Source organism: Saccostrea cucullata, unplaced genomic scaffold, assembly GCF_032062105.1.
Source record: "Saccostrea cucullata isolate Sc308-1 unplaced genomic scaffold, CSIRO_AGI_Scuc_v1 ctg7514, whole genome shotgun sequence".
Classification (NCBI taxonomy): Eukaryota; Metazoa; Mollusca; class Bivalvia; order Ostreida; family Ostreidae; genus Saccostrea; species Saccostrea cuccullata.
Genome location: NW_026925555.1, coordinates 1 through 13,038, shown reverse-complemented (window position 1 = coordinate 13,038; position 13,038 = coordinate 1). Strand labels below are relative to the sequence as shown.

The window sequence follows — 13,038 nt, the reverse complement described above, 5'->3', positions numbered from 1 at the left end:
AAGTATTTGAATGGATTACATGTACCTGAAAGTTTTTGAAAAGGAAGCCCGTTGGTGCCACGTACGAAAAATATTTTATCTGGCGGCCGCCACTTATCATTTGTCGGTCGCCACTTAATATTTGGCGTCCGCCACATAATTTATATGGCGGCTGCCACTTACCCAGATAGCAAGACTATGTTGGGCCAACATTGGTAAAAGGTTGTATGGTTGGCGTTGGTCCAACGTTGGACCAATGTCACCATGCCAACCTTTTCAATCATGGCAGAATTCCTATGTTGGCCCAACGTTAGCAACTTTCATTCACTTTACTTCCCAAGGAAGGAGGGATGTTGATGTTGGCCCACTGTTTGTAATACACCCTTAAAGAAAGTTTCTTTTAAAGTTGGTAGTAGTATGTTGGCCCAACGTTGGCCCGATATTTGTAATACATTCTTAAAGAAAGTGTCTTTTAAAGTTGGTAGTAGTATGTTGGCCCAACGTTGGCCCGATGTTTGTAATACACCCTTAAAGAAAGTGTCTTTTAAAGTTGGTAGTAGTATGTTGGCCCAACGTTGGCCCGATGTTTGTAATACACCCATAAAGAAAGTGTCTTTTAAAGTTGGTAGTAGTATGTTGGCCCAACGTTGGCCCAATGTTTGTAATACACCCTTAATCATTTTAAATTTTATTTCAGTAATAATGTAAGTGATGGTTTCTTCTTCAGTTGTGTTGATGGGAAAGAACACCATGATGAGGAAGGCCATCAGAGGACACATTGAGAAGAATCCACTTCTGGAAAAGTAAGCAGGGAGCTATGTTATTCAAACATGGTCAAACCTCATTATTTTAAACTCAATTGGATCAGGATTAAACTTTGAAGATATCCAAGGATTCAACATAGCAATGATATCTAAAAGGCATAAAGAAAAAGTGGTTAGGACTGCAAACCCACCTTGAAACATCCCTGGTTTTTGAGATTGTTGAAATGTATAAATAAATGAGTTTTTTTTTTTTTTACAGTTTATGAAGTAAACTGGCAATATTAAAAAAAAAAGACACATGTGAATCAGTGTTAAGATTTGGTTTTTGAACTTTTCAGGCTCCTGCCCCACATTAGGAACAATGTAGGGTTTGTGTTTCTGAAGGGTGACTTGGTTGAGACCAGAGATGTCCTGTTATCGAACAAGGTAAATAGAAAATGAATAGTCTGTGTCAAAAGCCTACATAAAATCAATGCTCAAGGATATCATATGTTAACTGCTGTAACCACTTTCCATATTTTTGTAAATTCTTCTCAGTTATGTAATCCAGTTCTATTGACCGTTGTAGGTGAAAGCCCCGGCTAAGGCAGGTGCTCTGGCCCCCCTGGACGTCAAGGTGCCGGCTCAGGCCACCACCCTGGGACCTGAGAAGACCTCCTTCTTCCAGGCTCTGCAGATCCCCACCAAGATTACCAGAGGATGCATTGAAATCTTGGTCAGTATAGCATTAGTGTCATTTTAACTGTCAGCCATGGTTACTTAGGGTTAGGATGTGGATAAGATACTTGACAAAAGCAAGCAAACTGATTGTGATTTTTGTAGCTGATGTTTTATAATGTCTGCTCTTTTAAACTTTATATTTGTCACTCTGAGATTTATAAAACACTAAGATAAGGTAAGCATGTAAATATGTCAATGCATAAAGAGTTAAAATAGATCTAATGAATTGGGGCTAAAATTTTACTGACTGCTGGTTCTAACATGCATATTAGAACTGGCACTTGATAATATATACTTACAAATTATCATTTAAAGGTGGAAGCAGGAGTTACTCGATTTATAAGGTGTGATAAATGTTAATGTTAAACTTTGTAGAATGAAGTGCATCTGATCAAGGCTGGTGACAGGGTAGGGTCATCAGAGTCCACACTCCTGAACATGTTGAACATCTCTCCATTTTCTTACGGACTTGTCCTTGAGAAAGGTATGTGTTGCTATGCAGTACTATGCCTTTGTATATGTGAATGATTCTAGTGTTCTATCCAAGGATGAATCCTCAACCTGTTGCGAGTTCCGGACACCAAAGTGTCAGAACCAGAAATGGTTGAACCCACTGATGCTTGTCCTGAACTGAGACCAAAAAACTGCCAGTAATGGCTGTCTGAGGATGAAGAACATTATCTAGTATAAACCTGAAACATTGAGTATTCTTTGTAGTCATGTTCCTGTTGTTATCGTGGAGAAGCAGAAATTGATCTTAGTAATGTTACAGTTTTTTATTATCCCAGGTCATTCAGTATTATTGACTCAAGTTTTCAATTTGCAGTAAGACAATAACTTATCGTAGAAATGCATGTTGAAAATTATGAGCAATGTATACAGCAGTAGATATGGTCACCTTGCACTTGCAAGTTGACATGTACTTCACTCCATACCATGTTCAGGTCAGAGAGGGTGACCCTGAACCCTGGTTTCTAGAAATAAGGTCAAGTTTGAAAACACATTTGTGTCAAATTCTTGTGAGGGCATAATTATCCCCTTTATCATTAGCCTCTTTTCTTTCCCTTTGGTCCTTTCTGTCTCCTAATTCACTCATAGATTACAGGGCTTGCTCAGGGACCCTTAGAAATAATCAGAATGGTTATCATTTGTTTCAATTCCATGGTTTATCTACTGTATACAGGGTTATTTTCGCCCCGTGTTATTTTTGCCCTTTTGCGGTTGCGGACAATTTAGCCCCGTTTTAAATTCACTCAGTCATAGTTCTGTTTAAGAAATTATGCTGTGTAATTTGAGTTCGCCCCGTTTTAAATTCACCCAATCAAGAAGAGGGTAAAAGGGGCGAAAATTTCCCTGTATACAGTATACTCTGTTGTGAAAAGAAAAAGAACAAACTAAGTTTGGATGGATTTTGTCCAGGAGGGAAAAACTATATATGACCATGAAAATATGAGGAATGGTTTTCCATTTGGGTTTAGATTTGCCCATATTCAAGTCCTTCTAAAAACAACCCAAATTTCTGCCTCTTGCTAGAAATATGGCAAGAATGGATTTTAAGATTCTAGATATTATCAAACTGTTAATAGAAAATAATGTCAGAATTTTCTTAGTACTGTGATGAACAAACTACCTGTTGTGAGTTCAGAACACTTAAGTGTCAGAACCAGAAATGGTTGAACCCACTGATGCTTGTCCTGAACTGAGACCAAGAAACTGCCAGTAATGGCTGCCTGAGGACTTGAGAAAATTCTGGACATGATACCTGATGTCAACTTTTGTACAAAATTTTAAGTTTGCTCGACACGTTAGATTTCTGATCCATTTTATGCTGAATTGATCAACGTTAAGACTGCTGTATCTTTAATAGTGTACGACTCTGGTACTATCTTTGAGCCTGAGATTCTGGACATCACTGATGAGGATCTGAAAGACAAGTTCATGATCGTGAGTCACATGATTTTACACAGAACATTGTTGAATTTTTTTTATTTGAGTTATACAATGTACTTGTAAAAATTATTCATATGATAATAATATCATTCTGAAATATGTTTTAGGGAGTGAGAAATATTGCTGCCATCTCCCTTGTCATTGGGTACCCCACAGCTGCCTCTGCCCCACACTCTATTGCCAATGGATTCAAGAGGCTCCTGGCTATTGCTGTGGAAACCGACTACACTTTCCCCGAGGCTGAAAAGGTGAAGTTTTGATTTAATATATTCTAAATTAGATTAAGATACTCACAAGTTGCTTCTGAAACTATCAGTTTATTGGTGTAGGCAGTACAGTTAAACAGGCTTATAACGAACTGCCAGGGATGAGCAATTTTAAGCACAATCTTTTATATTGGTAAAGTTAATAATATATTTTGATATCATGGGGATTGAAAATCACTTTGCTGTAGGCATAAATTCGTTATATAAGCATGTTTGCTATAACTAGGTTTTACTGTAATATGCTGTTGACTAGAATGTGATGATTTTGAGATTTTCTTTTTTTTATTGCAGACTAAGGAGTACCTGAAGGATCCCAGTAAGTTCGCGGCGGCCGCCCCTGTAGCTGCCGCGGCTGCTGCTCCTGCTGCCGCCAAGGAGGAGAAGAAACCTGAGCCAGAGTCGGAGTCCGACGATGACATGGGATTTGGGCTGTTTGACTAATGGCTTGATAACAAAAACTGTCACTCAGAATTTATTCCTTGCCGGTTGTTTAAACCAAATGGCATTGGGATACTTAATAAATTAAGACAGAAGGAAAAGCTTGTTTTGTTTTTAAAGAATGAAATTGAAGTTGTTTTTGATCACTTTGTAATTTGATAGGGGAGTATATTTGATAGACACAAATACTAGTGCTTGAAATGCTGAATTACAAACTTAACCAAATAGTGTCTCACATGCATCTAATATGTTAGATACAGTGTATTGAATTTAACCATACTGCCATCAATTGGCCAAGGTAAAATTTTACAAATTAGCATTGGAATATATAGTACAAGATGCGCCCAGCTGCATCAATTTTCAAAATAGCTATTTTTAGCATATAGGTAACAGTCAAGGTCATTGACCATGGTGTCATTTGAAAGAGCTTAAGGATATTCGATCCTCAGCCAGGAAGGATAACTCCAAAAATTAATATTTAATTTAAAATGCATCAAAATGAAGCTTGAAAATAAAAATTTTTCATGCAACAATTTTCATATTATTCATCTTCATAAGATTCAAGGTTTCTGGACGTCTTAGAAAAGGTCTTATAAAAGTTGACATTCGTACCCTATAAAAGGGAAAAAAAATTAAAACAGTTTTAGAGAAATAAAATTTTCTTGAAACCAGCCTTAGATACCAATGTTTATAAACATGATATGAAATAAGAGGTGATTTGTGTTGTCTTGCAATGATAGCAAAAGCCCTTTTCACTATGTTTTATAGAATACATGAGGAAAATAGAAGACCAAAAATACCAAATAAGTATGAAAATCATGACAATTTCTCTGAATGACTGGATATCTATCGTTTTTTAACCTAAAATATATTTGTTGATCAATTTTCAATTAGAAAATACATTGCTGATATTCTGCAAAAATATTGGAGATTTGATAATTTTCCCTATATAATATGATTAACTTTAATCTTCAACTTTAAAGAAATACTGTGGGTAATTTAGGGTATTATGAAATTAATTTAGACCATCAGAAGTGTTAAACAGTATAACGGCTGAAATGAAAACTTCATAAACCTCGATCTAAGTTTTTAAAATACGTTAAACTAAGTCTTCGACTATAATAATCTAAAAATGCTGTAAAGCGAAGTTGTATTTTACAAAAAAATAAATAAATAAAAAAATAACTGCGAGATATTAAAATTTTGATTTGCTTGATTTTATTATATGACCTCATATATACTTAATATTCTGTTGTTACGAGCTTCCATATTTTCTCGTATTTTCCCATCTTTGCAATATCAGGGGCCCTTTGACTCAGGATTCTGGCATTGCAAGGATGGTCTTACCTAAAAAGTAACAGATGACATTCATTTCCCATGAAATTTCTTTTAGACATATATAAGCCACCTGCATCTACGAAAGCGTAAAGTCTCTACACTTGTGTTATAACGTTGTATATGGTCTTATATATGTTATCGTCTTATATGGTTATAACGGCAAAGTCCATGTTTTGATCTGGGAGACCCGAAAAAAGTTTCAGATCAAAAAGTAAATGACAGGTGCACAACTGCAATGGAATTATGTAATGAAGAATCTTTGAAAGTATCATTAAATATTTATCAGTGGTATAGGAGGAGTTGCAGATAAGAGAGGGGTACCCTTCAATGTTATAGAAAGATTGGCCGTGTCCATATGTTTTGCTCTTGGAAACCTAAATATGTTTCGCATCAAACAAAGATTCTGTGAAATTAATCCTTAAATTTCATTCAGTGGGAAAAGAGGAGTTGCGAATAAGAGATGGGTACCCCAAAGTGTATCAGACGGACGAAAGAACATCCCGATAACTATAAACCCTCCCCCTTTTTAAGCGGGGGTATAAATATAACGAAGAAATCTTTAAATTCTTTTTCTCAAGAACCACTGATCAAAAAAGCTAAAATTTATGTCGAAGAATCCGTGATAGTATAGATTTTAGATTATTCAAATTATGTCCCCGGGAGTGGGGGGTGGTCGGGGTTACAAGTTTGACAAGGGGAAATCAATTGAAGAACAGCCTTACAAAGTTACTCAGGTGAGCGTCGTGACCAATTGGCCTTTTGTCCCAATTCATGACAAGAGGAACTTACCAGGTGTGATCGGTTCTTACAATCTAACACCTCTATAGCAACTGATCTCTTCTCTGATGTTTTACAGCTTGTAATTGGTATTGTTTTAACCCCTTCCATGTCAAAGATTTTAAGCATTTCTAGAAAAATTGATATTAAGATTTCAATGCATTTTTTGGAGTATTTCTTGTAATTTTTGTATACACCAATGTATATATTTTCTGAAAGCAGGTATTGTGTTGGTTATAAAAATTATTATTAAAATTTCATTTCAGTTGCCATGGCAACGATATACACGATGACCATAATCATGCTGGAATTTCCATTTATTAAATAATGAGTTTCATTCTATTTTTTTCCTTATTGAAATATATTAAAAAATATTTTATTGTTGCGTTGAAAATTATGAACATGTTGTACATTTTTTACAAACCAATTCTAAGTATTTTGGGGGGATTGGGTAGGGTTGGGATGTACACATCAAAATTCAGCATTTTTACATATGTGTTACCCCCGCAATGATTTTGATAGTGGCAAAATCGCTCAAATAGTGCGCACAGTTTTACTCAAGCTAGCAAAAAACTGGTACGACCAGTTTTTACCGTATTTTACCGTATCTATTTTCTCTTTCCAACGGTGCAAGATTTATTTTGATATTTCCAGTATTAACGAAGTTATGAATGTACTTGTGTTTCAAGTCAGAAGCGTAGAAATGCGTATATGCCATGTAAGGGGTTAATGAAAATTTAAAAAATGATTACTCTTCGATTTCATTATCTTCATATTTCATCAAGATGTTTAATTGGATAAGCACAGATGATCGAAATATGTTGCTTATTTCAAAATTCAATACATCCTGTATGAAAATCTATCCGGAGAAACAGATAGATATAAAAAGATGCTCATTTTTGTAGTTTCATTGCATTTCCCATTTTTTGTAAGAGAATCAACAAAAGTAAGTACTGTACATGCTCTAGAGTAGTGATCGAAATAGTTTATCATGAAATATCCAAAGAGTAAAATGTGACTAACCCATCAAGAAAAGTGCTTTAGATAAAATTGTCCAAGGTGTTTTTTTAAAGATTTTTCCAAAGGACATGATGTCCAAAAATTTATTTTTACAATAGCTCCAAAACTATGTGAGGTATAAAGTTAAAACTTTTACAGTGTATTATAAGAATATCAGTGATATCAAAGAGAAAGTATCACTTGAAAACAAATATATAAAAAATAATTTTTTTTAGTAAAAATATATATATTAATTATTTTTTGCTTAATTAGAATACATTAATTGTACCTGCTTAATTTTGCACTTTTAGTGAAAATCATCATTGCATGATACTTAATAAATAATAATTGTTAATCAATGAAGGGCAAGTTGGACGTGAATGGTCTCTAAAAGGCTGTTATTGAAAGAATGCCATGTATCAAGACAAGACCCCTATAAAATCCACCAATTTGCAATGTACTTCCGGTTTAAGATCTAAACATTTAGACAAAATAAACAGGGAAAACAACTTTCCAGAGGCTATCAAAGTCCAACTTGCCCTTTATTAATAAACATAATTGTTTCTGCAATTATGGCTTTTACTAAGAGTATTATTTAGGTGTTTTTTTATGTGTGCATTTTTAAAAAAAAAAGAATTCTTCTCGATAAATATAATCTTTTAAATTATGTGTTTTCAAATGATACTTTCTATTTGTTAATCAGTGATATATAAATATAAACTGTAAAAGTTTTTAAACTTATTTGGAGCTATTTCCTAGGTTTTCCTTTGGCAAAACCTCAAAGGACTGTGTTCGGAAAAATTTCTAAATTAAAATGTCAAAAGAAAACATCATTTGGTATGAATGATTTTGTTATATTCTTAGCATGATATATAGAATATAGAAAGATGCCTTAAATAGAAAGACATTGTTCAATATACCCCAGAATATTTGTTAAAATAATGAATGACCGAGTGTATAAAAACATGATCTATATGTATATTTAAGTATTTATATCTTGAATAGTCTTTTTGGCGTATTTTTAAGGAGATATTCATACTGTTTTTTTTAAAGACATCAAAAATGTAATTTGATAGAATCTTTTCGGAAATCTCAGCTAACTCTGGAAAACAATTTATTCTGTAATTTTCAACTCCATTGAATAAAGAAAATAAAACATTTTGTTTCAGAAAAAACAGCAATGGCAAGTCATGGAAAGGTTATGTTAGGTGCAACAAGTATGATTTTCTTGTTGCTTGCATTGAATTGTCCGCAAGCTGAAGGATGGTTTTTTCCGATTGGGAAATGCTGGGCTACTTGGAGTAGGTGCACAAGGTGGAGTTATTTTCTCACTGGATATGGCTGGCAAACCTGTTCACAACGTTGTAGATGTCTTGGATACGCTACCGGAACTTGCGTATTGAGACCATCAGACTGTCCTCTGACAAACGAGGCATACCGTTGTGAGTGTTCAGGGACACGGGTTGGTGATAAACCATCCTGGTGTGGATACTGAAAAACAGGCGACACTACATGATGAAACGCACTCAAGCCATGTAATTGGATGTTGAAGAAAAGTGACTCTTGTAATTTTAAAATAAAGTATTTTCCAAAGTTTATTCTATAATTTTTATTTCTGATACATGATTTATATTTCCATTATATTAGTTAGATATGTTCTTTAAACTTATGTAAGATTGATGATACCATATAAAAATCATACAAGACAAGATGGCATCGAGTTTTTCCATCTCAATTTTTTCTACTGTTAAGAAGTTTTATATTGCTATCATCTGCATAAGATGTTTACATCTCCCAACTACAATGTAACTGATGATAAAAGCATTCTCTGAGTACAAGCAAATTAAACACCGATGCAGGCTAATAACAAATAAATTGATGCAACAGGAATTCCAACAACCTCATCTTCGGCTAGCATTCAATAAATTCAATAGTCGTTATAATAACTCTGTTTAGGAAATAACTGGTTGGGTTGTATTTTGGCAGACCTGTTTTATACCAATTGTTAGGCCTTTGTTTTCATATTTAATTGGACTCCAGAATGTTTCGCCTACCCGATCATTTAAGGAATAATCTTATTTTAACCTATGTTATACGATATAACATAACTTGGGGTATTTTTCGCTATATAAACCGCGAAGCTTCATTCCATTTTTATTTAATTTCAGTGTAGACAATAAGACAATTATTTCTCTAAAAATAGCTTAAAATTAGGCATATTTCAAAAGTAAGAGTAATAAGTTTTTAACGTTACTCATTGTTATGTAGGCGACCTATGTTATACGATAAAAACTAAATCTATTATCCAATCAAATGACGTGTTACAACTAAAGTTAGATTATTACATAGGGCTTACAGCGGCTGTGATCGGTCGACAGAGGATGCTTACTCCTCCAAGCCACCCAATCCCACCTCTTCGTGTATTTTATGCTCTTTGATCCGATTTATATTGTATACAGTGTTTTGGAAATCCGCCACTATTCGTTATGTTCACCTTTTACATTCACTCAATAAAAATGCATGAGAACGTCAATCGGCATTCGACTTAATACTTGATTGTGTTTCCTAACAAGGACATTGTACCGATTATGGAACTTGCAAAATATTGAATCTGAACGAGTGTTGGTATCCTTGTTACATCAAGCTGAAATATATCGAATCAACATATCAATGTACGAAAGCCCAGAAGGCTCATTCGAGATTCGAAATACGAGATTCAGAATTCGAGATTCGAGGTACGAGATTCAAGATTCGAAATTCGAGATTCGACATTCAATATCTAAACTAACCAATCGAAATACAGGTAACAATACCCGTTTTAAAAGCCAATGAGAGACAATGTAATATCTGAATCATAATTCAGAATGTAAAGAGTGGCCATATTAATTTAAAGGTAAGAGTATATACGTACATGTAGATAGGATGTTGCAAATATGTGAAAGAAATAGGGCAAAGACAGTGCTTTTCTTCTTGTATGTGAGCCTTTAAATCGAACCGTTTATTTACAGTAGACATTAAGGATACACCCAGTACAGCACAAGTCTCACGTAAGATTATAAATTAAAGATTCAAACACGTGTTCTGGTAAATTAAAAATAGCTACAGCTGTTGCTGGGTATTATTATGAATTCCAGATAACAAAAGGGTTCTTTGTTATATGCATTATCTGCTTGAAGCCTGGTCCGTAGAAAGTGCCAGAAAAGGGGGGAGTGGCTTGCACAAGCCCTCATATTTTTGTCCCCTCGCTTTTGCGAAATCATCTTCGCTAGCAAAGGGTTTTCGGTCCACTCCCCTCTCCATTTATGGGGAGCGGAGTGGACCGAAAACCCTTGCCTAGCGAAGATGATTTCGCGAAAGCGAGGGGACATTAAATCTCATTCGTATATGTCTGTCTCTCCGTCAGTCTCTCCGTCCGTCACAAAAACTTGAACATTGCCCATATCTTTTGATTTAGTGGAGCTATGACTTACATATTTCATATGTGTATTCTTTGTGACAAGACCTTTCTTTGGGTACCTCTAAATATGACCTTGGAGTTTGACCCACTTTTACACAAAAATTCTGAACTTTTACTTTGGCCATGACTGTTGAATGGTAAATACTAGGACTTTCATATTTCACATATGTATTTCTTGTGGCAAGGCCTTTCATTGGATACCCATAACCTTGACCTATTGACCTTGGAAATTTCTGTACTTGTAAAAAACCTTTAACCTTGGCGATAACTCGCGAACGGTAGGGCTTTCATACTTCACATATGTATGTAATTCTTGTGAGAAGACCCTTCATATTGGATACAAAGAACTTTCACCTTTTGACCTTGGAGTGTAACTAACTTTTAAAAAAAAAAACCTTGACCATAACTTTTAAAGGGCTAAGGCTTTCATGTTTCACATATTTAATCCTTTTAACAGGACCTTTTCATTGGATTTCAAGAACTTGACGTTTGACCTCCTTTTTATATAAAAAAAATCTTTGGGTAATATATATATTTAATTTGCATTTCAGAAAAGTTTAATCTTCGCTAGATTGCCATAAGTGTCCTCGGTATTTCAGAAACACATCTTGTTCCTTATATTGAGAAGAGATATGGCTTTCATATTTAACATGTACATTATCTGTGACAAAATATTTCCAAGCATGCTTTGATTTGTGACCTTTTGACCTTGACCTTCAGGATTGGTTTTTAAATTTCTAAATGACATATGATAGGGCGTTCATATTTGAGACAATATGTCAAAAACTAGAGGTACTGTGAGCAATGAACTCACTAATAATACATGTACCCCCGCCTTCCATATGATTATAGTGGCAAAGTCCATGTTTTGCTGTGGCCGGTAAACCCAAAATATGTGTTGGATCAAAAAGTAAATTAGGAGGTGAACAATGGCAATATGTAATCAAGATTCTGTGAAAGTTTTATTAAATTTCACTCAGTGGAATAAGACGAGTTGTGGACAAGCGATGGTTACCCCAAAGCGTAACAGACGGATAGACGGACGGTAGGGCTGAAACGATACACCCCCTCCACGATACGATACGTATTGCAATACTTGTGTCACAATTCAATTATTTCAATACGATACAATTTAAGAAAGAAACTATTCATAAGATTAAAGAAAACGCATTCAGATTAAAGAAAAAAAGAGTAAAGGGTGGTGATTCAAGAGATATACTACTAGGGATATGACAGCTTAATAATTCAAGTACTAGCCCTCAGGCTATTGGCAGCAATAAAGTCACTAGCCCCAAGTAAAATGTTACTAGCCCATATATATGGACATCAAAATTAAAATAAAAGGTTGAAAAAAAAAACAATGAAAAAGTCAGGGTACTAAGGTCATTCTTTTAAAAATCAATTTTTTATTATCACTATTAAAATTAAATCATATAAAATTAATCATTATGAAAGAAAATAAAAATTATCTGAATTTAACTTGAGATTTTTCCTTTTCTGACTATTTTGCACTAGCTCATTTAGAATGGAATTACATTCGTTTTCTTTTCATATTAAATCATTAAACACACTAAAAATATATTTCATGTGAATCACAAAACACTGATCTTTCAGTTGATTGAGTGATCATAAATGATTTAATGAGATATCTGCGTGTACTTACAATAAACGGAGGAATGGAGGAAATTCGGATTAGGAAAAACGATCGTTTTTGGAAGTAAATAAGTCAGGTAGTACTTCAAAACAGAGATAATTATGAAGATTTATTGACAGTAGGGGCATATTGCCTGGAAAATATCCACTGGTTGGGAATTTGATAGCAAAAAATGAGTAAAAATACCGGTTGTGTTTTTCATGTATTACATTCGTAGTTATAATTTCACTAGCCCGAATTTACTAATTAGTTAATTGCACATCTCTGACTTCTTGTGGTTCCATTGATTAAATACGCTTTATCTGTATAAATAATAGCCGTAGCAATCTGCTCTGAAATTTTACTGTCTCAATCTTCTCCCTCGTATGTGTCAAACTATTGAAAAAGGTCGAACCCGATCCAATTGAAAGAGTTAACCAAACCCGATTATAAAAAACATATCGAACCGAAAATCGAGATGGTGAATCGAACATTGAACCGAACACTTATATCGAACAATATCGATATTTCGGTGAATCGTTTCAGCCCTAACGGACGGACATACCGATTACAGTGTACCCTCTCACTTTTCAAGCGGGGTATTAAAATGACATCTCACAAAAGCGGAGGAACACAATTCTTTGAATTCGCTTGTTGCCTATCAAATTTATACAATCAAAATATCCTGTACTTTCTTGAATAACATTTTTGATCGGA

At 34.5% G+C, this 13,038-nt stretch overlaps 1 protein-coding gene across 1 annotated transcript; it reads left to right on the top strand.

Annotated features, from left to right (window-relative positions):
- Positions 1-662: 662 nt before the first annotated feature.
- On the top strand, positions 663-4,218 carry LOC134269205 (large ribosomal subunit protein uL10-like). The gene is made up of 7 exons (XM_062751426.1): positions 663-782; positions 1,082-1,169; positions 1,312-1,458; positions 1,839-1,947; positions 3,331-3,407; positions 3,521-3,661; positions 3,971-4,218. The coding sequence occupies exons 1-7, from the start codon at positions 691-693 to the stop codon at positions 4,118-4,120; spliced, it is 804 nt and encodes a 267-aa protein (XP_062607410.1). The 5' UTR covers positions 663-690; the 3' UTR covers positions 4,121-4,218.
- Positions 4,219-13,038: the final 8,820 nt, after the last annotated feature.

Coding starts and splice junctions, on each gene's coding strand:
- LOC134269205 (XM_062751426.1), top strand. CDS start 691: ATGGTTTCTTCTTCAGTTGTGTTGATGGGAAAGAACACCATGATGAGG. Junction 3,408..3,520: donor TGAAAGACAAGTTCATGATC/GTGAGTCACATG, acceptor AATATGTTTTAG/GGAGTGAGAAATATTGCTGC. Junction 3,662..3,970: donor CTTTCCCCGAGGCTGAAAAG/GTGAAGTTTTGA, acceptor TTTTTATTGCAG/ACTAAGGAGTACCTGAAGGA.